General features: G+C 57.5%; 3 protein-coding genes across 4 annotated transcripts; 2 read left to right on the top strand and 1 right to left on the bottom strand.

Annotated features, from left to right (window-relative positions):
* Positions 1-485: 485 nt before the first annotated feature.
* NLGN2 (neuroligin 2) lies at positions 486-10099 on the bottom strand. 2 transcript variants are annotated; one of them, XM_065896568.1, is made up of 7 exons: positions 9643-10099; positions 6072-6122; positions 3795-3944; positions 3436-3621; positions 3121-3313; positions 2160-2756; positions 486-1359 (listed from the first exon to the last, which is right to left on the bottom strand). In XM_065896568.1, exons 1-7 carry the CDS (start codon positions 10097-10099, stop codon positions 486-488), a joined length of 2508 nt encoding a protein of 835 aa, XP_065752640.1. The 2 variants fall into 2 exon arrangements, with proteins under 2 accessions (XP_065752640.1, XP_065752641.1); XM_065896569.1 differs by lacking the exon at positions 6072-6122 and having other exon boundaries at positions 9643-9976.
* A 4171-nt stretch (positions 10100-14270) lies between these two features.
* Positions 14271-15409, top strand: TMEM256 (transmembrane protein 256). The gene is made up of 4 exons (XM_065897695.1): positions 14271-14396; positions 14698-14729; positions 14986-15066; positions 15164-15409. The coding sequence occupies exons 1-4, from the start codon at positions 14312-14314 to the stop codon at positions 15305-15307; spliced, it is 342 nt and encodes a 113-aa protein (XP_065753767.1). The 5' UTR covers positions 14271-14311; the 3' UTR covers positions 15308-15409.
* A 6043-nt stretch (positions 15410-21452) lies between these two features.
* PLSCR3 (phospholipid scramblase 3) lies at positions 21453-25967 on the top strand. Its single transcript, XM_065896825.1, has 7 exons — positions 21453-21880; positions 22151-22392; positions 22486-22528; positions 22630-22850; positions 23119-23280; positions 24913-25074; positions 25268-25967. The coding sequence occupies exons 1-7, from the start codon at positions 21874-21876 to the stop codon at positions 25322-25324; spliced, it is 894 nt and encodes a 297-aa protein (XP_065752897.1). The 5' UTR covers positions 21453-21873; the 3' UTR covers positions 25325-25967.
* The last annotated feature ends 377 nt before the right edge of the window (positions 25968-26344 follow it).

Genomic DNA, 26344 nt, shown 5'->3' with positions numbered 1-26344 from the left:
GTCGCTGTTTGTGAACACACCACTTCCAGGGTCTCCAGGGGGTGGGAGGAGGGAGGAGGTGGGAGAAGGCATGAGGGAACAGGATTCTGGGGCACAAATCCCCACAGAAATTCTTTGAGGGAGCCAACATGTGTCCAGGGCGGCAAAAAAAAACCTCACCCTGCACATGGGAAAACATACCCCCTCGTGAGAAAGCACACCTCCACGTGGGAAAATACTTCCACGTCTCCACACACCGAAGACGGGTGTCCAGACGACGGAGGGGAAAAAACACCCCCCCAGTTGTTCAAAGGCCCAAGTCCGGAGAAGAGAACGGGCCACTCCGCGCGGGAGAAGCGCACACATCCCGGCGAGGAAACCCATGTCCACCTAAAGCTCCTCGACGTGTGACAGCTCCACACGACAAAAGCCTGTCGCCAAGTCCTCCTCCCTGCCTTCTGAGCGGGCTGGGAGGGCCGGGGAGGGGGGCCTCCCCGAGCCGCCCCCTATACCCGAGTGGTGGAGTGGGGATGGGGGAGCGTGTTGTTGTGGCTGGTAGCGGTGGGGGGAGGCGGGGGGAAGGGCCCAAAGGGATGGAGGGAGGGGGGCGGCGGGGGAGGGGGTGGCCCCAGGCCGCTGGGCAGCAGGGTCAGGGCCCCGGGGGCCAAGAGAGGCACATCGTCCGGCGCCCGGCGCAGGGCCAGGGTGTAGTCGGGTGGGCAGGCGGGGCGCAGGGCCTCCGCAGGGTCCGCCCCGACGCCCCCGCCCCGCTTCAGCTGCAGCGACACCAGCTCCTCCTCGGGTGGCAGCTCACGGCCGGCCGCAGGGAGCAGGGGGCCCCCGCCGGGCACGCCGGAGCCCGAGCCGCCAGGGGGGCTGAGCCGCCTGCACCGCAGCTCCTGCCGCCGGTCCCGCTTGTAGTAGAGGGCGGCGAAGGCAAGGATGTTGAGGAAGAGGAGGGAGGCGCCCACGGCCACGGTGACGCTGAGCTCCGTGGAGTAGTCTCGGGAGTCCCCGGGGAAGCGGTCGTAGGCCCGGGGGCCCGGCTCAGGCTCGGGCTCGGGCGGCAGGGTGGCCGGAGGCGGCGGGCGGCGAGTGCCAGGGGCACCAGGGGGCGGGCGCGGCGGCCAGCGCGTGGCGTAGGGAGGGAGGCGCGTGGTGGTCGTGAAGAGCTCCGTGTGCAGGCTGTGCAGGTGCGGCACGAGCTCCAGCCAGAAGGCCACCTTGTTGGCGCGGTAGTTGTCGCGCACGCGCGGCTTCAAGCCGATGTGCAGGTACTGCTTCTCCTTGCTGTTGAACTTGCTCCACACCACCTCCTCGAAGCGGTTGGGCTTGGTGTGGATAAACTTGGTGTCCTGTGGCACCGGCTGGTTGGGGTCGCTGTGGACACAGGGGGGCAGGGAAAGGAGGAGTAAGGGTGAGGCTCCCATGAAAGGCGGGGGTGGGGGCGTGCTATGGGAGGAATGGGGAGAGAGATGGACAGAGAGGCAGAGAACTGGGGAGACGGGAAGAGAGACAGAGACGGACACGAAGAGACAGAGAAACTGCCAGAGACGGACGGACAGACAGACAAATAGGGATGAAGCCAGACTGCCAGAGACAGTCTGAGATGAGGACAGAGGGGCAGAGAGGGCAGAGACAGACCACCAGTGACAGAGGCAGAGTCTGAAACTGAATGAGATAGAGACATATGGAAACAGAGACACAAAAGGACATGAGAGACAGCCAGGGGGAAACCAGCGAGTACAGAGTAACCAGATCAAAGCAAGCAGAGATATCAATAGATTTCAAGAGAGAGAGGCAGAGACAGCAATAGACAGACAGACACAAACCCTCACACACACTCAGACACACAGATGGGAGCACTCGGACAGCGGGCCGAGCTCTGGGAGGAGAAGGAGAGAGCTGGGTGGGCAAGGGAGGGAAGGAGAGACAGACACGGAGCCAAAGGCACCAAGTGAGCCCGCCCCCCAGAAAAGACAGGGACCTCTCTGTCCAACTCTTCTGAGTCTTCAACACACACAGAAGAGCTGTCCGGCAGGTGTCTGAGTCGAGAAGGCAAGAGTGCCTTGGTGGAGGAATGATGGCCGTGTGAAGGAGAGGGAGAGAAGGGGCTGAGGATGGAGGGGGTGTGCGCCCTGACCCGCAGAGATGCCTGACCCAGCCCCTCTGGCCCTCACCCGGTCTTGGCGAAGTTGGTCCAGTAGGTCATGACCACAGCGCTGAGCATGACATCATTCTTGGAGAAGTTGCAGGGGAAGAGGTCGGTGGCGCCCACCATGGGCACACCAAAGACGTAGGGTAGCTCGTCCCCGTGCGCTGCATCTGCCCACTCGGGCCGGCCCTCAGCCTGGCAGTGGTGGTAGAAGGTGTAAAAGTAGACAGGGGACTGGTAGTCAGCGTGCAACTTGGCGGTGGCCACAGCTGGTGCCACCCACTGGTGGTCGGTAAAGAGCGCCAGCAGGGTCTTGCGCCGCATCTCGCCATTGTCCCTGTCGGCCCAGTCCGTGTACATAAACTTGATGGTCTCCCGCAGCACATCCTTGCCCTCCGGGTAGCCATACAGGTTGTCCACAAAGTTGGAGACGGTGAAGTCGAAGGCGCTGGCGGACACGCCGTCCTCGCTCTCCGCCGAGTCCTCCACGAACTTGAGGCCCTCTCCCTGGTTGACACCGATGAGCATGTCGTAGTTGAGGAATTCTCCCTGCTGCATGAGGATCTCAGGGTCATCGGGGACTACGTCACCGTCCACCACGGGCCCAAAGGCGATATGGTAGCTGGGGAGAAGGGGTCAAGGTCTCATCACCTGTTCACCGGCCTCCTCTCAGCTCACAGCCTGCTGAGTCCTCTGCTCAGAAGACCCCTCTCCCCTAGTTAAAACCTTCTGAGCCCTTCAGGGTACTTGGCCTCTCGGGAAGTCCTCCCTCAAGCATTTCATGGAGCCTCGTGCACACTGGCTCTCTTTAGGCACTCCGCCTAGGGAAGGCTTCTGGGAGAAGGCAGGGCCCCGGGAGGGCCTTGAAGTCCACCTCTCCTGGCTAAATGGAATGCCTGTGGCCTGCGGGCACCTCTCACCCTCAACCTCCTTGGAACCAGCAAGGAGAATGGAGGCCTGGACCTGGCACTCTCCCACCCCCATACCGGGCGGGCTGCACGTCCTGGTCCACCAGCTCCCGAGAAGGCTTCCGGCGCAGACACTCCACGGCCTCGGCGCTGTCCTCCCGGTCACAGCCCACCTTGGCCGCCAGCAGCCGCGTGTACTTGAGCGGCTGGTAGTTGACAGACCAGCTAGAGATGGCAGTGCCACTCTGGGCGATGGCCTTCTGGAACAGCCCTGGTGGGACAGGCAGGCTTTAGGCTGGGCTGTAACAGCCTGAGGGAGGAGAAGGGGGACCTGGTGGGGTCAGGGGTGTGAGAAAGGGGACAGGAGGGACAGGCTGAGGAGGTGGCTGGTACCTTCCGAATGGTGGGAGAGGATCAGAAGGTTGACACAGGAGGCCCCTGCTCCAGATCCGAAGATGGTGATGCGCTCGGGGTCGCCCCCAAAGTGGGCAATGTTCTCACTGAGCCAGCGCAGGGCCTGGATCTGGTCCAGGAGCCCATAGTTGCCTTTTGCAGCCTGGTCCCCAGTGCTGAGAAAACCTGGGGGTAGAGGAAGAAGGAGGGCTTCCTGGGGGTGTCACAGCACCCTTGCCCTCTTTCTGGGCAGCTCAGTCCAGCCCAGAAGCCATTCTGCTTCTGTTGGGTTTAGAGGAACCCTGCTGGCAGGCCCTCCTCCCAGACTCCAGCCCCTAGAGTTGTCTGCCCACCCTCACCAAGCACCCCAAGCCGGTAGTTGAGTGTGGCTACAATGACGTTGCCGTAGGCGGCCAGGACAGAGCCATCGAACATGTTCCCGGTGCCCTCCATGTAGGAGCCGCCATGCAGAAACAGCATCACCGGCTTCTTCCCGGAGTCCCGGATATCTGTGTGGGGAGGGGGGGGGGGTAGGTGGGCCGGGGGGGTGGGGTGGGGGTGGGGGACAAGGACACAGTCAGACCAGAAGCAGCACCGCCCGGCTCCCAGGCCTGCTGAGTTCCAGCCCTGAGCTCAGGGGACATGTCACTCCCATCCCTGGGGGGCAAGACCGGATTCCCCTCCCTCCCTCCCCAGCTAGCCCTGGCAGAAGATCCCTCCCCACCTCCTGCCGGTGTGCCCTACAGCACTTCTCTCCATGCCTGGCAGACCTTCCAAGAAGCCTAGCAGAGGCAGGGCTGGGGGCTGGCCCTCCTCAGGGCATCTGCTGGACCCAGGGGAACCCCTCCCCACACACACACAGCAAATCTCCTTCCTGCTCCTAGGAAGAGCGAGCTCCCAAGGCTGCCACTAGAGCTAGAGATCCTGGGAGGGTCCTGGCGTTTCCTTCGACTCAGGCCGTGGGCCTCAGCTCCACATGGTAGCCTGGTCTGTGGGTGAGGGGGTGCCAGGCCCTAGGGTCCCTGGGGGCTTGGTCTCCTCCCCGCCCTAATTCCTTTCTAGGTCACCTCCCCAGTTACCATGGCAACCCCCAGCCTAATTACTGTGGCAGGAGGCGGCAGGGTGGGAAAGAGCCTGCCTAATGAAGCCAGGGTGCAGCTCTAGTCTCGGACCCCAAAAACTGGCCTAAGTCCTGAGCTCTGGATCCTTCTCTTGCCATGTCCCCAAAGGATCCCATGATCACTCCCATATGTAGAAGGCCCCTTGAGGGGTAACTAATTCCGGAAGAGGGGGGGAGTCTGAGAGGGCTTGCTGGGGTCCCTGCCCCTGCAGCTCCTCCACGATGCAGCCACAGTGCCTGTGCTGGCGTCACCCCTGGCCTCCAGGCCCTCCTCTTTCTTGACACCTGCAATCTCTGACCAGCCTGGGCATTCGGACAAATAAGATCCAGGCCTGGGGTGACGCCAGCACAGCTGGTCCCCAGTGCCTCTGCCCACCTCCCTCATGCCGCTAGGAACTTCCCTCCTGGCAGAAGGTCAACCAACAGGTCACTGAGACACTCCCCTCCATCCCCCCACAGACAGCTTCCTGCCTCCTGTCTCTTAGGACCTTCTATGACATCTCCTTCCACCTGACTTTGGCCAGGAGCTCCTAGGTGGGCAGTGCCCTCTCTGTGTCCTCCCCCAATGCTATTCTTCCCTTTGTTCCTGAACCTCCAGTGGCCTTCCAACAGTTCAGGCTGGTCTTCTTCCCTCCGAGGTCCTGTCCTCACTCCTCCCCGCTCCTCCCCACCCAGCACCTCCACTCCCAGCGAGGGGGGAGGGGGAGTCAGAAAGGGGAGGAGCAGGAAGGGGGGCTGGGGCGACAAGAATTCAAAACCAACAACAAAAAAACAGGATCAAGAAAGAAGAAAGAAAGAAAAAACAACAACCAAAAAACAAGAAGCTCTCGGGGCAGATTCAACAAGAAAAGAAAAAAAACCCAAAAAACCAAGAAACCAAAAAAGATCCGTTTTTGGAAAAAAAGAAAAAAAGAAAAAAGTTCTTTGCACTTTTTCAAAATTTTGTGATGAAACTTCAAGATATTGGGCCCTGTTTTCAAAAATGTCCAAATTCTTTAATTTGCTTCAAATGTACGTTTTCTGCATCGGACAGGCTATTTTTTTGGAAACTGTAGCAGGTTTCTGCTGTTTCGATTGTGTCATCAATTTGCCAACTTAAATTTGTTTTTTTCAAATGTTATTTTGCTCCAAATTAAAATTGTTTTTTCAAATGTTATATTTCACAAGTTTCAAAACAGTCCAAATGTCTGTCAAACTAAACATTTTATCCAATTCTTTGCTGTTTTTTGGTTTTTGTTTTTTTTCTGACATTCCAATTTCTTTTTGCACTTTATTTTCGCCAAGTTTAAGCTTTTCTTGCCGGTTTTCTAGTGGGTCCAACATTGTTCAAATTTCGTTTGAAGTTTTCATAATTCTTTTTTCCAATTATTACAAATTTTTCTTTTCTTTTCTTTTTCGTTTTTAGTTGGGAAAACGACTGAGGGGCCTTGAGGGCTGTGAGGGCATTAGTTAGGGGCAGGGCCGAGAACGTCCTCTTATCAGCAACCACATGCAGCAGCGGGATTTTTAAATCTACCTGTGTCTGGCGGATTGAGCGTCGCCTCGTCACGTTTTTTTGTGAGCGGACCTAAGACCGGGAACACAAAACAGAGAAAAAAGGACAATTTTGTGGGGAAAGATGGGGGTCGAGGGGAGGTGGTGGATGGGGAGGGGAGGAGAGAAAGCAGAAAAGGGGAGGGTGAGGGGCAGAAAAAATAAGCCGAAAAAAGCAAAATTTGTTTTCAAGAAAAAGAAACCAAGAAAAGAGAAAAACGTTTCTACAACCCAAATTTTGTTCCCCTCCCCGGAAAAAGTCATGCCCCAAAGAAAAGTCTGGTTTTGGGGGGGTGGGGTGCCTGCGTGGGCTGAGGCCTGTCTTAAGACATATTGATTTGGCTGGAAAGGATTTGGCTTGTCCAAGTGTTTGCTAATTGCTGGAAATGAAACGGTGTTAGAGGTGGGGTGGGTGGGAGGGGAGGGGAAGCCAACCAGGGAGCCTGGGAGCCCAAGGCCAGCTGTGTCCCGCCCGGGGAGGGGCGCCACCACTCACACAGGCCCTCTTCAGGACCAGCCAAGCACCTGCCCACTCCCCTAGGCTGTAGAGAGGAGGGGTTCCAGCAGAAAGGACTCTGCTTCCCTCTGGACCCATCTGGAGGGCAGAGGGTAGGATGGGGTTGGGGCAGCCCGTCCCCACAGCTCACAGCCCCTGGAAGCCCTCAGCTCTCCACTGGCCGGCGGAGGGGAGGTCAGCGAGGGATGCCTGCCCACCTCCCAGCCTCTCACCAGCCAGCATTTCTCTTCCATCCCCACTCACAAGCCTGACTTCTCACCCCATCTCCCTACTGTGGGGTGAAGCAGGGAAAGGGGTCATCAGGTCTTGCCCTCCACTCCACCTCTTCCCTCTGAGCCCCCTCCCCACCCTCATCCCTTACCCAGGCCTGCTCTCCTCCCCCACAGATGGTGAACTCCCCACCAGGGGCACCAGCCCCCCACCAACCCCTGCTCTAATGCCAAAAGCCCCCCTCCCCAATTGGGGGTTCAGTCCACAAATAGGGAATAGGAAACACAGTGCCCTGAGCCAGCCCGACACATAAGGTGCCAGGAGGTGCGGGGAGGCGCAAGGTGTGCCCCGTCAAGGAAAGGCCTCAGACTGGGCTCAGAGTTTGGCTCTAGGCTTCTTTCAGATTGGGAGATTAGTCAAGGGAGAGCTGGAACCCAGAGACCTGAGGGGTTCCCCCAGGCTGATCAAGTTCTCCTCAGTGGCCTGGGGACCAGCATGAGGAGGGATGGGTCAGTAAGGCTGAGGCCAGCCTCTGCAAGGCTTCTCCCAACTGGTGGTGATGGCCCCAAGGGGACCCATTAGGATCAGGGCCTGTTCTTCTCTGACAGGATAGGGATGGGGATGGGGATGAAGTCAGCAGGGTGTGTGTGCATGTGAGAATATGATGTGTGCGGCTGTGTGTGTATGAGTGTGTGTGTGTGTGTGTGCCTGAGTCAACGTCTTCCTCTCAGAGCTGGTGTGAAGATTTAGTGAGATCACCTGAATGTGTCAGGCCCCAAGCAGGTCTGCAATAAGCGATGGTTAAAAATACAGAAGGTGTGGGCATGGGTGGGGTGGGGGCAGGGTGGGCAATTTGTGTGGAGGTGTTGGGGTGGACAGTCCATTAGTGGGAAGTGTTGGGTGAATGTTTCACATGAGGTGTGACGAGACAATAGCCCACTGAGCGGGGCTTTGCAGGCGGGACAGCTTTCTACCTGAAGATGTGGGTGGAGAGTCCACGAGTGGAGAGCATTGAGATGGGTGGCCTATTGGAGGCACTAGGGTGAATAATTCACTGGTAGGAGGGCGCTGGGGTAGGTGGTCCATGAGAGGGCAAGGGAAGGTAGAGTGGATGGCTCTGAGGCAGAGGGTGTTGGGATATTGGGGAGGATGTGTGGAATGTATTAGGGTAAGTGGTCTATCAGAGTGCTTGGAATCTGAACAGGATTGGAGTAGAAACTTCCATGCATTGTGTGTATGGGTGGCTAGGAGGCGTGGCTTATACGGGGAGGGGTAGTGATGGTGTTGAGGTGCATGAGGTGTTCTGTGATTGGCATGTCCTCTGGGTGCAGGGAGCGAGGTGTTGGAGTACTTGATCTGTGAGTAGGGTGTAGGGTTGCCACCTGTGCTGTCACAGCCTGAGGTATGATACTGATGACCTCTAGGCAGGAGTTGGGGTAAGCAATGTCTGAGAGGTGTTGAGAACATAGGGGACTGTGGTGTGAGCAGCCTGTTGGAGCACATGGTCCAGCTGCAGGGTTACTGGGGTAAAGGTCTGCATATGGGTGTTACTAGGGCACATGATCTATACCCAGAGATATTGGGGAGCACAGGTCTATATGGGTGACAGGGTACAGAATTCCAGAGAAGTGTTGGCGTCCGTGCTGTGTGAAGGTGCTGGGAATTTTGATACGTGGGATTCTAGAGCACAAGGTCAGTGTGCCGGTCGGTTGGGTACCTGACCTGAGTGTTGAGTATTTGAAATTCCTGGTCTTGTAGTGGGACTTGAGTTCATGATGTGTGGGTGCTGGGTGTGTAGGGTGTACAGTGGGGTTCCTGGGTACCAAGCCTATATGTAAAGTTGTTGGAAAATGGCCTGTGGCGGGTGTTATCAGAGTGGATGGTCTCTGTGTGTGTCGGGTGTTTTGGAGTGGTGACACGGGGAGTAGGAAGGATAACGTGGGGGCTCTTTGTGAGGATGGTCTGTCGGGGTGGCTGCAGGCCTGCTGATTACCCTCTGCCATGGGCTGCTGGAAAGTACTGACACTGGTTGGGCTCGATGTGCTGGAGGCTGGCTGGAGGGAACTGTCCGGTGGGAAACTGCTGCTGGGGACTAGAGCACTGCCGCAGTGAACTAGAGAGTTCATTGTCAAGAAGAGCCAGCTCGGAGCCCCGGGGAAGGTGTTCTGTTGGGGATGGGAGTGGGAAGGTGTTCTGTTGGGGATGGGAGTGCTGTGCTGTGAGTGGAGGGGCCCTTGGCAAGGAGTTTCCCGGATCCTTCGGGAGTGTATAGCGATCAGGGGACAGAGCATCCTGGGGAAGAGGCACTCAGCTCAGGTGAGGGGCCCTGCATGTGACAGAAGGACGTCTGCCCATGCTGGCCTGGGGAGAAGGAGTCTTTGCTGTCCTTGAGGTGGAGGTGTAGCTCAAGTGGGTAGTGGCTGGGGACAAGCCCAGGCCTGGGCGCAGGAGATGGGGTAGAGCCGGAGTGGCTGTCTAGGCAGCTGATGATGGATGCCTCCACCACCTGATCGCCCTCAGTGTCCCCTCTGTGTGTGCCTCTGTGGGCAGCGGGTGGGTAGGCCCAGCCTAGTCCTGCTGCCCTCGCCATCGGCTCTCTGGGGCGCACAAAGAGCTTCTGGGCTGACTGTGGGATTCGTTCCTGGGACTGCCTGGCAGGGACCCGTACCACCCTGGGAGGGCACAGAGAGCCCGCAGGGACGCACTGCCCCTCACGGCCCCGGCAAAGGCCCAGCTCCCGGCCAGGGGCCTGCTGGCACCTGAGGGTGTGCATGGATGTCTGTGGGCTGTGTCCACCGGGGGCCCGGCCAGGTGCCCGCGCCCTTACCGTCCTCGGTGGGCACGTAGAGGTTGAGGTACAGGCAGTCCTCGCTCTGGTTCTGCACGTAGGTGGCGGCCGCCTCCAGGTTGTCGGTGAACCACACGGGTAGCATGATGGCGGGCAGCGCCCCGTGCAGGTTCTGCGGGCAGGCGGGCGGCAGGGTGGTGGCGTTGCGCACGCCGGGCCAAGAAGCGGGGGCCTCAGGCGGCTGGAAGCGGCGGGCGCCCAGGGGGGGCGTGGCGTAGGGCACGCCCAGGAACTGCACGACCGGGCCCAGGATCTCGTTGTTGAGCTCGCGCCGCACGCCGCGCACTCGCCCGTAGGCCGTGTTCACCACTGGGAAGCGCTCCTCCCCTAGGCTGCCGAGACCCAGGCCCGGGCCGCCCGGGGCGCCGCCGCCGGGACCCCCTCCCCCCCGCTGAGCCCCCGCCAGCCCCACCAGACACAGCGCCAGGAGCCACATGCTGATGGGGGACCCCCCTCCCTCCCCGGGACCCCCCCCTCGGAGAGAGAGAGAAGGGGGGGAGAGGGAGGGAGGCCCCCCTCGCCCCAGGAGGGAGGAGGGGGCGGGGGAAAGGGAGGGAGGAGGGGGGTGGGGAGGGACCTGGGTTAGACGGGACAGAGAAGGGGTCTGTTCCTCTCCATGGAGGGGGTGAGGGGTGGGGAAGGGGAAGGAAGTGGAAGAAGGTGAAGGCAGGCCCAACCTGCGGGGAGGAGGGACAGACAGACGGACGGACAGAAAAATACAGAGAAGAGGTGCAAGAAGGGAAGGGAAATTGGACGGGGCAAACAGACAGGAATGGGGAAACAGAAGAGACAGGTGGTTAGTGACTCGGAATTCAGACCAAGTTGTCCCCCTTCTTCCATCCTCTGGCCCCTTGACACCTCCCCCCCTACCCCAGCCACCCCCTCCCCTCAGCAGGGACCCAGATAGAAAAGTCTGAGGCTTGGGTGAGGTCCAGATGTGTTAAACGTCTAGGACCACCAGAGGGGAAGGAGGGTCAGCTCCCCAGACCCAGTACTTCCCCTTCCAGCTGTTTATCCCTCCCAGGCATGTTCTCCTCAGGGACTCAGGAGTCCCAGTTCCCACCTCCCTGGGAGGGATGAGACAGACAAGGAAGAGAAAATAAAAATACCAAGTCATTAATTAGCAGGAAGTGGTGGGTTTGTTTATACGTGTTAATCACTCCTGAGCTGTAATTTCATGGCACTGAACTCCCACCCCAGGCCAGACTTGGGTCTTTCTTGGGACTGCACAAGCCCAGCACCTTACCCTCCCTTCAACATCTCATTCTAGAAGGATTTGTGTAGTGGGGGAGACCCCTGCACCCCAGGGCCTCTCCATTTCTCCCCTCAGAAGTTAAGGTGCCTTGAGGCAGGGAGGGGATGGGGAGGGGATATTGGAGGGGCAAATCCGGGGACAGGTGCGTGATTCTGCAGCCGGTTGCCGGGCGACAGGATGCTGCCCCGCAATGCTACCTCGGCAACGGGCTGCAGCTTTAACCCTGGAGTGGGGGTGGGGGTGGGGGTCTGGAGGAAGACGGGAAGGGTCTGGGTTGGTTATGGGGTCCATTCAGGGCATGAGGAGGAGAGCAGAGACATGAGTCAGAATGCTAGAGTTTCCCCCAGCCTTCGCATAGAGGGAGAAGTATATGTGTTGAGGGGAGCTGGAGACTAGGGGCCTAGAGAACCCTAAAAGAGCTGCCTCTTGCCCCTTGTTGGCCAGTCAGAACTAGCCCTAGTGACCAGGCCTCCGGCTGGGAAGAAGGGGTGCTGAGGTGGCTTTAAGGAGAATCAGATGCACCCACCAATGGCTCCCCTCCCACAGTCTTGAACAGCCTTGAACCCCAGACACCTCTTCTTCTATGCATGGCATTTTGACCCATGCCCTGGGGACAAACCTTGGCTTCTTCTCATCCCATCCCAGCTATTCACCTCCCCTTCCCCTTGCCAGCCCCCACAGTTGCTGCCTTGATGCCTGGGTGCTCAGGGCAGCAGGAGCAGGACAAGGGAACAGATCGGACTGAAGGGGCAGACACCCGGGTCATCTCAGCAAGCCCCCCCGTCCCCCCCCCAGCCGCCAGAGCTGTTTGCTGACGCGGGGTTTTCAGAGCCAGGCACCAGCCCGCGGCTGGCTCTCTGCAGGTGTCAATTTATTCCAGAGATGAGGACACAGGAATCCTTACCACACACACCCAGTCATGCCCTCCCTTTCTTCAGGCCCTCTTAAGCTCCTGTTCCCCCACCACCTGGAGGGGGCTTGGGGCTGGCTCCTCCAGGTTCTCCTCTGCCTATGCCAGGCTGGACTCTGCTTCCATGGCCTTGCCGCCCCTCCCCCACCCGCCCCCTCCGCCTCCCGCGAACAAGGTCTGCCTCTGTCACCCCCCTCCCTTAAGGTACTTTGGGCCCCTGGCCTCCTCCCTGCCAGCTTCTCTCCCTTCTTCCCTCCCACTGGAGCCCTCCCCCCCCATCTCTCTCCTCTCCATAGCGCTCCCTCAGAGCATCTTTCCACGGCCTCTTCCAGCTTGCTCCAGCTCTTGCCTTCAGTCTCTCGCCCCTCAGTCTTCTTTCATCTCTCTCTCTTCTACACCTCCCTCTTTGGTGTTTCTCATTTTTCTGTCTCCTTCAAATCCCTTCCCCAAATTTCTCTCTCAAGCCCCTTCTATTTCTCTCTCTCTTTCCCTATTTCTGTCTCCCCCATTTTCTCTCCCCTGCTCTCCTCATCTCTGTCTGCCACATCTTGCCCCCCCCCCATCCCTCTGCCTTGTTCGCTCCATTCCTGCCCAGGCCTGACTCCCCCGGTCAGGGAGAGTTGAGGGACGGGGGCTCAGGCCATAGCTCCCCCCCTTCTTCCTGCAGTGGGGAAAATGGCTTGGCCGGGAAGGGGAGAAGGAGGGGGAGGGGGAGATGGGAACACACGGGGTCTGTGGGCCCATTCAAAGGATCATTCATGGGCTGGAGAGAGGCAGAGACAAAGAGACCGAGACGCAGAGACACGGCGAGAGCATCTCTAGGCGGAGACACGCAGACAGAGCAGGCTGGGGGAAACCAGGCGCAGGGAGAGAGATGGGGAGAGGGAGACCCCAATGGACCGCCACGCAGCCCCCTCCACCCGGCCCGGCTTAGCTCCTACCTGGCTCAGCCCTGGGGCCGTGGTGCCTCCATCCAGGGCTCTGAGTAGGGGGCGGACGGGCTTCGGGAGGGGGGCGGCGGCCTCTGAGCCCCCGCGGCCCCGCAGGCCCAGCCCCCGCCCGCAGCGCCTCACCCGGCGGGGGAGGGAGATCGCCCCAGCCCCCGGGGGCGGGGCCGGGATCCAGTCGATCCCCGGGGAAAGGAGAGGTAGGGGATGGGGTCAGGAGGAGCCCAAGAACAGGGAACCCCGCAGTGGGGACGGCGGAGGGAGGAGGAGGCAACGGGACAGGGCTGGATTGGGAATCCACTGGCTCCGTGGGCTGGCTTCGAGGGACCAAAAGGCGGTACAGGCGGAGGATCCTGAGGGATCGGGTACGGGAGGAGGAGTCCACGGCAATCCCCAGGGGGCCAAAACCCGGGAGCGCAGGATCCGCGGTGCAGGGGCAGGGATCCAGCCGGAATCCTCAGGGAGGGGGAGGGATCTAGTCGATCCCGAGGGCGGGCGGGAGGGAGAGGTCCGAGGAGTCAGAGGAGGGCGGGAGCCGAGTCTGGAGCCCCGGGGCGGGGGTCGGCACAGATCCTAGGAGGGAAAGCGGAGGTAAGGGGTAGACTTCGGGCAACGCTCAGCAGCCGGGAGGCCCGGACTCCTGGCCCCGTGCGCCAGGGCCCGCCCGCCCCGCGTCCATCCCAGCCAGAGAGTGATGATCCGCCGGCTGAGCAGCCGCAGCAGCCCCGCGCGTCACCGCGCGGCCGCCTCCCCCGCCCCCTGCCGAGAGAGCGGCGCACACCCCTCGCTCGCACCCGCCTGCCCGCCCGCCCTCCAGAGTGTGGGGGGGATTGGAGAAGGTGGAAGGGGACGGGAGTGGACAGACCGACGGATGGACGAAGCAGGCCAGCAGGGCAGGGTGGAGACACCCCACACACACACCGTTATCTCCCACCCTCCGGGTTCTCGCAGTTAGTGCGGGGGGTGGGGAAGGAAGGAGGGGGTGAACTCTAAGGGGCGGGACATCGTATGAAGGCGGAGCCTTCGGTTCTGGAGGCGGGGCCATTTGGGTAGTGGGCAGGGTTTAACGGTGGTGGGTGGGGCTTGGCTATCCGTGAGGCCGCCTCTTTTTGGGAGTGGGTCTGGTTTAAAGCTGAAAAGGAGGAGCTTGTGGGAAAAGGGGCGGAACTTTGCAAGGGGACCGGGATCTTTGGAAATTGGCCGGAGGTGGGGGGGGGGAGCGAGGTGTTAAAAGAGGCTACCAACTTGGAAAGTGGGCCAATCCGTGACGCAAATCCTCTAGTCCCGCCCCCCAACCCCGCCTCCACTGCTCCGCTCCTCCGCTCCTAATTGGTTCTGGTTTCTCCGCCCGCCAGAAGTCTTCGCCACTCAACAGAGGTTTTACAAAGGCCCAAGTACCCGGGTGAGGACCTGGACGCTGAAATGAACGCGGACCGGATTGGGCACATGTGGACTTTATTTGCATGGGAGATCGGGATTGGCTGGCCTCTTGGGTGGCCCAGGCGGTGTTCGTCCGGCGCGTGACCGTCCACTGCCATGGCTGGTCCGGGGGCTGCTTTCCGCCGCCTGGGCGCCTTGTCTGGAGCTGGGGCCTTAGGCTTGGCCTCCTACGGGGCGCACGGTCAGGAGGCTGGGGATGGAGCTGGGATTGTGTTGGGGGCGATCTTTAGGGTCTGGTGCAGAGGCGGAGTCTATGGGAAGTGTCGGCTCTCCCATCGACCAGACGACCCGCGAAGCCCTAAACCTTTTAAAGTCCCTCAGCCCGGCCCAGTTGGTTCCCAGAACTGCCCAATGCGTGTTTCCACCAATTAGAAGCCTACTGGGGGCGCCCTTTCTTGCCTGCGTCCACCTGGGTCCCCCTGGGAGTGGGGGCGGTCGAGGTTGGCGCTAGGACTGGTAACCTTTGCTTCTCCTTTCCACAGGAGCCCAGTTTCCGGATGCCTACGGGAAGGAGGTGAAGTAACTGCCCTGGGGCTCCTCGGCTTCGGGGCCTATGAGGGCAAAAAGTATGGGGTCCCTGAGGGAAGTAGGGGAGGGACAGGGCGCGGGCCTTTGTAGCAGCAAGGTATGCAACTCTTGAGGCCTGGGTGCCTGAGGGAGGGGCAAGCTGGGGCTTGAGAGGTGGGGTTGGAAGACGAACTCTTGTCCGTTGTGTCCCCCCGGGATCCTTCGTTGCTTAGGAAGTCCCCCCATTTCTCCTTTTCTTACAGCTCTTTGACAAGACCAACAAACACCACTTCTTACACAGCCTGGCCCTGTTAGGGGTGCCCCTGTGCAGAAAGCCCCTCTGGGTAATTCCTCCCACCCCTAACCCTGACCAAGCCCCACCCACTCCCTCTAGCCTGCCCTGTTCTTACTGGCCTGCATTGCGCCTTGTATCTCCTTCAGGCCGGGTTACTGCTAGCTTCTGGAACTACCTTATTCTGCACCACGTTTTACTACCAGGCTCTGAGTGGAGACCCCAGCGTCCAGACTTTGGCCCCTGTGGGAGGGAGCCTGCTACTCTTGGGCTGGCTTGCCTTGGCTCTTTGAGCTTCCTTGTGTTTAATTTCTGGGTACTTCCTTTTAGAAGTGGAGCAGGGAGGGGATTAAAAGAGAAAGGCAAATAAAGAACTTTGGAGTCTGTGTTCATCTTAACCTCTTAAAGGAGGAAGGGTAGGGATTGTCAACCTTTGAACTCCTTCCCTTTCCTAAGACCGAATCAGCGAGACTTGGGCCTGGGTGGAGAGTCAGGGTTCACTTCAAGTTAACTTGTTATGAGGTTCTTAAACTGGTGGACATTAGAGTCATAAAGAATGCTTGAAATAATGCAGATTCTTGCCAAAGCCCTCCTGGCAAGGGCCTTGCAATCTGTATTCTAATAAGCTCATCTTGTGGTTCTGATGCTCACTAGCATTAATACTAGATTTCTGTAGGGTAGTGGGTTTTCTTTCCTTTTTAATTTTTTATTGGAGTATGGTTGCTTTACAATGTTGTGTTAGCCTCCACTGCACAACAAAATGAATCAGCTATACACATACAGAGATCCCCTTCCGTTTGGACTTCCCTCCCATTTAGGTTACCATGGTGCATTAGGTAGGGTTCCCTGTGCTCTACAGTATGTTCCCATCAGTTGTCTATTTTATACATAGTATAAATAATGTATATGTGTCCATCCCAGTCTCCCAATTCCTCCCACCCCACCCCTTTCCCCCTTGGTATCCAGGTAGATGGTTTTTTGAGCAGCCCCTTACTCTAGAAGTCAGGGTTAAGGCAAGGTGGGATGAGGTGTCATTAGTTACAAAAAATACTTTGGGGTTCAAAGCAGGGACAGAACATCATGTATTGGGGGTCAGAAAATGCTTCACAGTGCTTGAGATGATTCTTAAAAGAGCTCTGTTGTGTGGCTGAAACAGTGAACAAAGACAGAGGTGGGAGGGGAGGGGTATGGGGCCACCTGAGTCCTCGGTGTGGGATGAGTTTCTGACTTAGGCAGGAGAGGAATGAGAAAAGGTGGCAAGGTAGGCTGGAGTAGCACCTATAGCAGAGAACTGGAGGGTATTTAGTGGGCACTTTTTATTAAACCAGTGCTCATCAAGTGTTGGTCACGTGTCAGACAGACACATGTTACAAGGAAATTAAACCATGCACGAGACAGACACCATGTTTCCCTCGTGGGGTTTCCCATCTGGTATAGGAAACAGACCTTAAACAACTAAACACAAATATATCACTGTGAGGTATGCTATGTGCTTGAAAGAAAAGAACAGGGGGGCTGGAACAATGGGGCAGTGGAGGGTGTGCCCCTTTAGATGGGAAGGCCTCGCAGAGGAGGTCCTGTTGAAGCTGGAACTAACCATGCGCAGAGTGGAGGGGAAGTGTGTTTTTGGCAGAAAGAATACCTGGCAAACAGGCCGAAATGGAGCAGTTTGAAATCCCTGAGGCAGGAGAGAACTGGGCGGGTTGGAGAAAGAGCAAAAGCAGCGTGGCTGACGTGTGGTGTGGTGAGGCGCTCAGAATTTATTTGCAGCGCAACGGTTAAGTCATTGAAAGGTTTAAAGTGAGAGAGTGCTAGGATCTGATTTATGTGTTTAAAAGATCTGGAGAACCAATCAGAGGACAGCAAGGATGGCAACAGGGAAACTAGCCGGGAGGCCACTAAAGAGGTCCAGGTGTGAGATGGTGACGGTGGCTTGGCCGAGGGTGGAAGAGGTGGTAAAAATGTTCAATTCAGAAGGGGTGAATGAGAGGGAGATTTCTGGTTTACGCACCGGGTTGGATGGAGGTGCTGTTACTTAGATGAGAAATACTGAAGGGTGGGGCAGGTTAGAGGGAGGCAGATCAGGAGGTCAGTTTTGGACATGTTGCTTCTGAAATGCCTGGGAGACATCCAAGTGGAGGCACCAAGCAGGTAGTTGGGGAGCTCAGGGAGGTGTCTGAGCTCAGGAGAGAGATCTGGCCTCAAGTTTACTCTGCAGCCCACTCTGGTCAGTCTTCTATCCCATCTCTTCCCCATAGATGCCCTTGGAAGGATCCCATGAATCACTATGACCTCTTGGTTGCCAGACCCAGTGGATGATTTTCAGTCTCACCTTCCTCAGCCTCTGCAGCATCTGACACAGTTGGCCACACTGTCCTCGAACACATCCTGTTCCTTCTCTGACACCACTCTCCTGCTCTTCCCTATCTCTGTGGCTCCTCTGCCGGCTTCTTGTCTATACCCAATTTAAATCAATGGTTTCCAAATTTTAATTAAAAAAAAAATTGAACTCGTAGGTATACATATTTTAATTTCACCTTTTACAATTTCTATTTTTGTGTATATTTTATAAACGTGCATATCTGCATAGTATACTGGGGGGTACATATTTAATTTTTCTGACGGTGTGCATTCAAAAAAGTGCAGACTGTTTAGCTGAGTGAGACGATTTCTAGGTAATTTCATTTGGCCCCATAGCTTTAATTACAATCTGCATATTTCTAAAGCCAGAATTTATCTGCGACCCTAGTCCTGGCTAAGCTCCAGACCCTGTAGCAGCTGCAGTGTACAGTGTTCAGTGGAGACCTGCAGGAGTGAAGTGATGAGGGAGAGCGGTGTGTTCCAGACCAAGGCAAGAGCCTTGGAGGCAAGAGAGCCCTGTGCCTTCAAGACCAGAAAGAATTGCTGGTGGCTGGCTTGAAGATCATGAGAGGGTCAGTAGTGAAAGATGAGGACAGACGGGGCCAAATGGTGGAATGCCTTGTGCTGAGAGGTTGGACCCTTCTGAGGGCAATGGGGAGCCACTGAAGCATTTATATCCAGGGAGGAAGCATACACTTGAGGTGTATTAGTAGAGGATCACAATATCTCTTCATTTTAAAGATGAGGGGAGGGATTTCCCTGGTGGTTCAGTGGCTAAGACTCCATGCTCCCAGTGCAGGGGGCCCGGGTTTGATCCCTGGTCAGGGAACTAGACCCCACATGCCGCAACTAAAGAGCCCACAGGCCACAATGAAAAAAAAGATCCCACATGCTGGGATGAAGGTCCCGCGTGCCACAACCAAGACCCAGTGCAGCCAAATAAGTAAATTAAAAAAAAATTAAATAGGGGAATTCCCTAGCAGTCCAGTGGTTAGGGCTCTGCGAGTTCACTGCTGTGGGCCTAGGTTCAATCCCTGGTTGGGGAACTAAGATCCTACAAGCCGCACAGTGCGGCCAAAATAAAATAGAGTAAAATAAGTCCTCAGGGGGACCTCCAGAGTGGTCCAGAGTGCCAGTGGCAGAGCCGACACTGGATCCCCAGGCTCCTACTTCCCAGTGCAGTGCCCTTGCTGCATTTTCATCCACCCTTCATCTCAGGCAGCATCTGGAGCACAGGGAACCTCCAGCTGGAGGAAACCCTGACATTTGGCATGGCCACCGTCCATGTAATATATCCCTAATACCTTTGCTTTGATCCTCCCTGTGGGTCAGACTCTTGGAAAACCAAGATAAATAAGGACCACGTGGTAATTGGTCCCTGTTATTGCTGCACATTGTGTCCAGTCTTCTCAACAGTCCTGCAAGTCAGTGGAAAGTGAAGCTAAGAGAGGTGAAGCAACTTCTTCTGTATCATACAGCCAGGACCTGGGGAAGCTGTGATTCAAACTCTCTTCTGTCCAGTTCCCAAAGCTGAGCTTTTTCCTTCTTGTACATACCAAGAAACTCAGATTTCAGCAGTGGAGACAGACCCTTTAAAAAATAATTTGATACAATGTGTTCAGTGTTACAAGTAGATACTGAGGTGGGCTTGTTTGCCTTAGGAGACTGGTAAGACTTTGGCGCATTTGCTGGGTTTTCAGCATGCATAGTTCACCAGAAAAACGGACAAGATTATACTGGTAACAAGTCGAGGAGAACTGGAGTGCCTGGAGCTCAGGATGGAGTGGGCAGGCAGGAAATGACAAAGCAGTAAGAGTGAAGGGTCTCCTGGGCCAAGCCTGAGTCAACTTTGACTTCCCTTTTCCTCACATTCTATATCCAAGCCATCGTCAAGTCCTGTTGGCTCAAATACATAACTGGAAACTGACCATTTCTCACCACCTCCATTGCTACCACTCTGGCAGCCTGGTCCACGCCACCTGCAAATCTCATCTAGCTTTCTGAAAGAACTTCCCTCTGCCCTTGCCTACCTACAGCCTACTCCGGACAAAGCAGCCTGAGAGAGAGACAGAGAGAAATCCTTCCAACACTGTCACCCTCGGCCTTAGCTGCAATTTAAAATCTGCTGGGGAATTCTCAAAAAGTTCCTATGTCTGCACCTCACCCCAGATATTCTAATGTAATTGCTATGAAGTGGGGCCCAGCTAGAGGTATTTTTACAGCACCCCAGATGATTCGAACTTGTGGCCAGGGTTGAGGAACACTGTCACAGTATGTAAACCTCGTATCTCTTCTCTGGCCAAACCCTCCAACACTTTCCATTTCACTGAGAGTAGAAGCCAATGGTCTACAGGGCTGTATGTGATCTGGCCTCCTGTGACCTCTCTTTCCTCCCTCTCGTTCATTCCATTCCAGCCACACTGGCCTTTTGGTTCACTGAACAAACAAGGCACACTTCTACCTCAGGGCCTTTGCCCTTGTTCCCTCTGTCTGAAAAACTCTTCACCCAGAAGTCTGCATGGCTTAATCCTTGACCTCCTTTAGGTCTTTGCTCAGCCATCACTTTCTAGTCTGCCCCCTATAAAATTGCAACTCTTGTCCACCATTCTCTGTCCTTCTTATCCTGCTCTATTTTTCTTTATAGCACTTGTCACCGTCTGACTTCTGATGTATTTTATGTACCTTGTCTGTCTCTTCCCCACTAAAATGTAAACCCCAGGAGACTGGGAATTTTTAAAAACTGCTAAATATTTCTATTACCTGTCTGACATATAGTAGGGGATCATTAAATCTCTGTTGAATAACTGAACTTCTGTATGTCTGTGTTTTGGTGGAGGCTGGCGCGTGGTTTGGGCCAGGTAGAATCTGGGGCGCTAAGGGATGCCAGGGGAGAGGTCTAGCATTTGGGTTTGAAGATGATGACTGAAACTGTAGGACCAGCCCAGAGGAACATGGACATAGGGACAAATGAGCCGCCAAACCTGCTTCTCCCCATGTGCATCTTGATGGGTGAGACCTCCATCTGCCTGGTCACCAGACAGGCACCTGAGGTCATCCTGGACTCCTCACCTCCACATCTCACTTCCCAAACAAGTTCTATATTATTGTCTAATTATCTCCAAAATCTGCCACTTCTGTCTGTCTACACTATCAGAACCATCCCCTCCCCCAGACTACTGCCAACCCAGCCTGGGGGCCTCTGTTGGTCTCCACCATACAGGTTAAATGGTTTTCCTAAAACATCTGACCTTCTCCCTCTGACTGAAAATCTTTCAGTGGGCTCCCCACTGCCCTGGGGGCCAAAGCGCAGCTCCCACAAGGCCCTCTGTGCACGTGGGCCGGACTCTGAACTCATCTCTTGCCGCTCAGCCTATAGGCCCCCAAGGCGCAGGACTTCCTCACACCTGCGGGCCTGGGCTCAGGACTCAAACAAAGCGAAAGAAGCGATTCTTGTTGGGAGAAGGCTTTCCTGCAGACCGCGCTGTCTCCTCTGGCCCCCCTGAGCCTCACCTCACGCCCACTCGTTACTGACACTGTCTGGCAGTCTCTCCCCCCGTGTGGCTGGGGGCGCCTGAAGGAAGTACTATAATTGCAACGGGTCTGTGTGGGTCACTGCTACGTCAGGGAGAGGAGACTGGCAAGGTTGCCCCAGGGAGGCAGAAGGGGAGCCAGGAGTCAGTCCTAGAAGCCAATGGGTGAGTGTGCAGGGTGTTCCGCTGCGTCAGCGAGGCCCGAACCGCCCTCGGGAGGAGGAGCCTGGGCTCCAGAGCCGCGCAAGCGGCCCTCGTTCCCACCAAGGGGCACTGACCACTCTGCGCCCGCAGGCCTGGCGGGAGTCGCAGGGATAGGGCTCACCCGGCTACCCTCGCAGGCGAGCTTCCTCTCTGGGCTTCTGCATCCGAGCGGAAAGGGGGGGGACGCCCGCCAAGCCGTGAAGCGGGCGGCCCGGAGTCCCCGGCGCCGCAGGAGAGCCGGCAGTCTTCCTGCGCAGGCGCTCTGCTCAGGCTGGGGGGGCGGGGCCTGGACGGGTCGGGGGGTGGAGTCAGCTCCTGGGCCCGCCTCCACCAGCTCCCGAGAGCTGCCGAGTGCTGGGCACCCGGGCTATTCTAGGGGCTTCAGGTGAGCAGGGGGAACGGGTCAGGAGACCTCCCTTGAGGTGGGGCCGTCGGTCTGACCGCGGGTCCATCTGTCCTGCCGTCTGCCAACAGCCGCCTCTGCGGAGAATGGGAGAACAAAGGGAGGGGGCGGTTCTGGGGCCCCTGAGGGAATCCAGGGTCCCAGGGCCCCCGCCTTGCCCGCTGACACTTTCGGTTTCTCCCCGAGTCAGAAGCGCCGCCCTAGAGACCCTGGGCCGGCGCTGGGCGCAGCTGCCGCTCTGCGTTTGCCTGTCCATCTTTGTGTCTGTCTTTGTGTCTGTCTGGCTGTCTCCGAGCTTGCCTCCACTTCTAGAACTAAGCCTCCGGGACAGCGACATCCCGCGAACCCTCGCCCCTCTCCCATGGCAGGTAAGTGGTCGCAAGGCCGAGGGTCTCCGTTATCCGCCCCCCCCCGCCACGGACTTGGGAACCCGGTGTCGGACGCATCCTCCGGGAATGTGCTCGGACTGGCTGTGTGGGGCCCCTCCCTTCCTCCCGAGAAGCCGCCGCCCTGCTCCCCCGCCCCATCTTTCTCATTCTCTTCCCACCACATTTTCCCCGCAGCCTCGCGGCCCATGGGCCAAGGGGTAAAGAGATGCGGTCGGGGGCCCCTTCTAACCTACTCCTGTCCCCCCACAGGCTACTTGCCCCCCACAGGCTACGCCCCTTCGCCCCCACCTCCCTACCCTGTGACCGCTGGGTACCCAGAGCCGACGCTGCATCCTGGGCCCGGGCCGGGGCAGGCACCAATGCCCGCCCACGTGCCTACCCCTGCGCCCGGCTTTGCTCTCTTCCCCTCGCCCGGCCCTGGGGCCCCGGGACCAGCTGCCCCCTTTTTGCCACTGCCAGGGGTGCCTTTTGGCCTCGAATTCCTGGCGCAGGTGAGTGAGAGGGAGGGAGCGAGGAGTGACAGGGAGGGGACCCAGGCGACTAGGCCGGCCAGCTGTCTGCGCGTTCCCCTACTCTCTTTCCAGATTGATCAGATCTTGATTCACCAGAAGGCTGAGCGGGTGGAAGGTGAGTGAAAGGAGGAGTATGTTGGGCCTCGTGACGGGGGCAAATAGTGGGCTCTTGGGCAGGCGCTGGTGTCCGAGCTTCAGTGTGTCACCCCTTGGCAGCGCTCCTGGGCTGGGAGACCTGTAACCGCTACGAACTGCGCTCGGGAGCCGGACAGCCCCTGGGTCAGGCGGCGGAGGAGAGCAACTGCTGTGCGCGGCTATGCTGTGGCGCCCGCCGGCCCCTGCGTGTACGCCTGGTGGACCCCGGGGACAGAGAGGTGCTGCGCCTGCTCCGCCCCCTCCACTGTGGCTGCAGCTGCTGTCCCTGTGGCCTCCAGGAGGTGGGCGGGGAAGGATGGGGTCAGGGAGAAACTTGGGTAGGGGGCAGGCCGATGACCAGGGCACGACCGGGATGAGGCATGAAATGAGGCGTGCCTCTTGTGGGAGCTGGGCTTAGGTGGGATGGGAGGTCTAGTGAGAGGGATGACAGGTGGTCTAGTGAAGGGGATGGGAGGTCTTGTGAGGGGAGACAGGTGATAAAGCTAGACCGGTGAGCGCTTGGGCCAGGGTGCCTGGCTGGGCAGTGATCCTGTCTGCTGCCCACTCCAGATGGAAGTACAGGCTCCACCAGGCACCACCATTGGCCACGTTCTACAGACCTGGCATCCCTTCCTCCCCAAGTTCTCCATCCAAGACGCTGACCGCCAGACCGTCCTGCGAGTGGTGGGGCCCTGCTGGACCTGTGGCTGTGGCACAGACACCAACTTTGAGGTATCAGGAATAAGAGGAGATTCCTGGGACCTTCAGAAACCGAGATGATCCGTGCGGCAGGATGGCCAACAGGACGGTCATGAGCTCATCAGTCCAAATCCACTGTGATGCCTACCACATTTCCAGTTTTCCTCTGTTCAGAAATAGGATGGCCCACGGTCTTATAAAAATATGGCAAAGAGGGTTTCACCTTAAGGGCCAATGCTGATTGTGACCTGCAGACCTGTGTTGAGGGAGAAAAAAAATCTAAGGTCAGGCTGGATTTAGGGTGAAGGATGCTTACTGAGTGTACCATGGGCTGGGCCCGCATGGCCACTGTGTGTGAGTTCGTGAGCCCAGACCCTGGAGCAAGCACTAATTTAACTTGTTAACATCCCGTGGCTTGCCCTGCCAACCGATAAGTCCAGACGTCCACCCACCCACCCCCAACCTGGAGTCCTTCTGACCATGCATTTCAATCACCGACCTGGAGCCTGGAGAACCCAAGTGATGACCATTTCAAAGTAAGGCCTGGGAAACACCTTACTTTCTAGAAGACAGGCACTTGAATATCTGTGTAGGTAAGGGAGAAACAACAGGTGTATCCCAGTAGACTTTCTAAGGCTTCTGATGATGTGCCTTATCTTAGGTTACTTTTAAAAACTGAGTCACTTTGGTAGCTGGGGGAAGGTTCTGTGATGGGAACTGGTTGGGAAAGAGGTAACTGGGTGAACTCTGGTTGGGAATATGTAGATCGTGGGGTTCTCAACGGGCCAGTCTTCCTTTTACATAATTATGAATGGTCCACATTTGGGGCTGCACTCTTGGGACCGCAGGGCTGTCTGGGAGAGGCCCTACCCACCCTGGGACTGGTCTGCAGGAAATGGCCCAGGGCTGTAGGACCATGCGGGAAGGAGATGGGAAGGACATCGCTCTAGTTCTAGCCACTGGAGAATGAGCATAGAAAAAAGTCCAGGGAGTCATGGTGAATTACCATCCACACTGGCAGGGCCTGTTGCTGCTGGGCCTAGGGAGGCCAGTGGAAATCCTGGTCCTCAGAGGCCACTTTCTGCTGTCCCCTCCCCCCACTAGATGGGCTTGGATGTACCCTGGATGAGGCTTGCATGCCATGCTAAAGAGTCCTCCCTACCTTGCAGACGCAAGGACGACAGGCACCCCTCTGGGCCTTCCAGCAGCCTGGTCAGCTGGTAGAGTGCAGCCAGGCATTTAGCAGCCTCCCTTGCCGGCTTGGCCAGGCTACTCTGTGCAGGGCACAAACTGCACGAACCGTGGGCGGCAGGGACTTTGGTAACCAAAACAAACCTAGTGACTGGCCATCCCCTAAGGAGATTAGACTGTATTGTGCTTCTGTTTCTCCCAGCACTGATGTCTAGTAGTCACATGTGGCCTTTCAAGAACAACAGATCTGAGCCTGCAACCTGATTTTTGCTGTGTACTCACAGTGTGACCTCGGGTGCCTCAGTTTCCCCAGATGTCACATGGAAACCCAAGGCTTTGGGAGGACTCGCTAGGTGTAGAGCCTGCACAGTTCGTATGCGGTGACTGTGGGAGTGAGACTGGATGCCGATGAGATCAGGCACATCCTCCCCATGCGGGTCCTCCCTCCCTCCCTCTTTCCTCCTCTCCTGCCAGGTGAAGACTCCAGATGAATCCCGCAGTGTGGGCCGCATCAGCAAGCAGTGGGGTGGGCTGCTCCGAGAAGCCCTCACCGATGCAGATGACTTCGGCCTGCAGTTCCCACTGGACCTGGACGTGAGGGTGAAGGCTGTGCTGCTGGGAGCCACATTCCTCATTGTGAGTCGGGGCCCCCGCCCCTGCCCCCCGCTGCCCTTTTGCTCTCACTCTGAGGTTTTGAGCACTTCTTGGTCTCCTGCTAGGAGAGGGTTAGGGACAGAGTCTATGGGGGCTTGTGGTTCCAGACCTGGGTTGTGATAGCTGCGCCAGGCTGGCCCAGCCAGATCTCCTGCTGACCGTGCCCTTCCCTCAGGACTACATGTTCTTCGAGAAGCGAGGAGGCGCTGGGCCCTCTGCCATCACCAGTTAGAGGCCACCTCGGGGTGAGGAGACCATCATCTCAACCAGCATTCAAGATGGTCACCTGCCCTGGTCCCGCCTCAGAGGCAGCCCCTTTCCCTCCATGTGCACTGCAGGGGAGAGACAGGGCTGCCTGAGAGGCTGGAGGCATGGTGCCCCATGCCTCCCCCACTCCCCTGGCCTGCTTCACCTGTAGCCCCTCTGGAAGGGTATGTACGAGAGCCCTTCCCCTGCTACTTCCCACCGCTGCCTCCAGCAGACCCTCAGCACACGGGCGTATCGGCTTTCCAACTTTCCTTGCTGCCTTTCTCCCAACCCCCTCCAGGGCCTCTGCTCCAGATGAGGCCTTAGAATGCAGGGTTTTATGACAGGGCTGGGGTGGGGAAGGTCAAGCAGCACCGAAGACGGCTGACCCAGTCACCCTCTCCCCGCATCAGCTTGGCCAATTAGTTCAGCCTCAGATGATGGCGCTCTGAGGGGGATCCCTACCTTCCCTGCCCCGATAGCTATAGGGCCAGGGCCCCAATGCCGACTTCCTCTCCCTCAGCTGGTGCTTGCTGCAACTTCCTGTGCCTTACCACCCCTTCCTACCCCTTCCTTAGGAAGGGGGCTGCATCTTTGTATGTTATATTCATATAAACTTTGTAACTTTTTGGACATTGGAAGATGTATGTAGTGGGAGAGGGCAGGAGAAAGAGTTGGGTGTGGGAAGAAACAAAGGGAAATATGACAGCTTGGATGGGCGGGGGCTGGCCCATCTCGTAATCCATGCTGCCAGGATCAAGTGTCCTCGAGTCCAAGAGAGCCACTTTCATCACCCATGATGGCCCCAGACCAAGCCAAGGCAGTTTGGTCCATATGCCCCAAGTCAGGATGGCTGCTCCGGTCATCCAGGATGGCTGCTCCCACAGAGCCCAGTGTGGTAGCTGATGGCAGTTCAGGATGGTTGTTCCCGCGGCCCAGAATGGCCTCTTGCTCATTTTCTGTAGCGATAGAAGCTTCCCATGTGTGTGATGTGTCGCAGCTCTGT

Source organism: Phocoena phocoena, chromosome 19 (genome assembly GCF_963924675.1).
Source record: "Phocoena phocoena chromosome 19, mPhoPho1.1, whole genome shotgun sequence".
NCBI lineage: Eukaryota > Metazoa > Chordata > Mammalia > Artiodactyla > Phocoenidae > Phocoena > Phocoena phocoena.
The sequence above is the reverse complement of the archived record's forward strand: the minus strand, read 5'-3'. Positions and strand labels throughout refer to the sequence as shown.

What these genes read in the sequence shown, in the direction of transcription:
- PLSCR3 (XM_065896825.1), top strand. An exon ending in GCACAGACACCAACTTTGAG is followed by an intron (nt 23,281 to 24,912) that starts GTATCAGGAATA and finishes CTCTCCTGCCAG; the next exon opens with GTGAAGACTCCAGATGAATC. An exon ending in TGGGAGCCACATTCCTCATT is followed by an intron (nt 25,075 to 25,267) that starts GTGAGTCGGGGC and finishes CCCTTCCCTCAG; the next exon opens with GACTACATGTTCTTCGAGAA.
- TMEM256 (XM_065897695.1), top strand. Translation starts at nt 14,312, where the DNA reads ATGGCTGGTCCGGGGGCTGCTTTCCGCCGCCTGGGCGCCTTGTCTGGA. An exon ending in CGGATGCCTACGGGAAGGAG is followed by an intron (nt 14,730 to 14,985) that starts GTGAAGTAACTG and finishes CTTTTCTTACAG; the next exon opens with CTCTTTGACAAGACCAACAA. An exon ending in TGTGCAGAAAGCCCCTCTGG is followed by an intron (nt 15,067 to 15,163) that starts GTAATTCCTCCC and finishes TATCTCCTTCAG; the next exon opens with GCCGGGTTACTGCTAGCTTC.
- NLGN2 (XM_065896568.1), bottom strand. Translation starts at nt 10,099, where the DNA reads ATGTGGCTCCTGGCGCTGTGTCTGGTGGGGCTGGCGGGGGCTCAGCGG. An exon ending in CAGGACGTGCAGCCCGCCCG is followed by an intron (nt 2,757 to 3,120) that starts GTATGGGGGTGG and finishes CCTTCTCCCCAG; the next exon opens with CTACCATATCGCCTTTGGGC. An exon ending in ACCAACTTCGCCAAGACCGG is followed by an intron (nt 1,360 to 2,159) that starts GTGAGGGCCAGA and finishes CTGTGTCCACAG; the next exon opens with CGACCCCAACCAGCCGGTGC.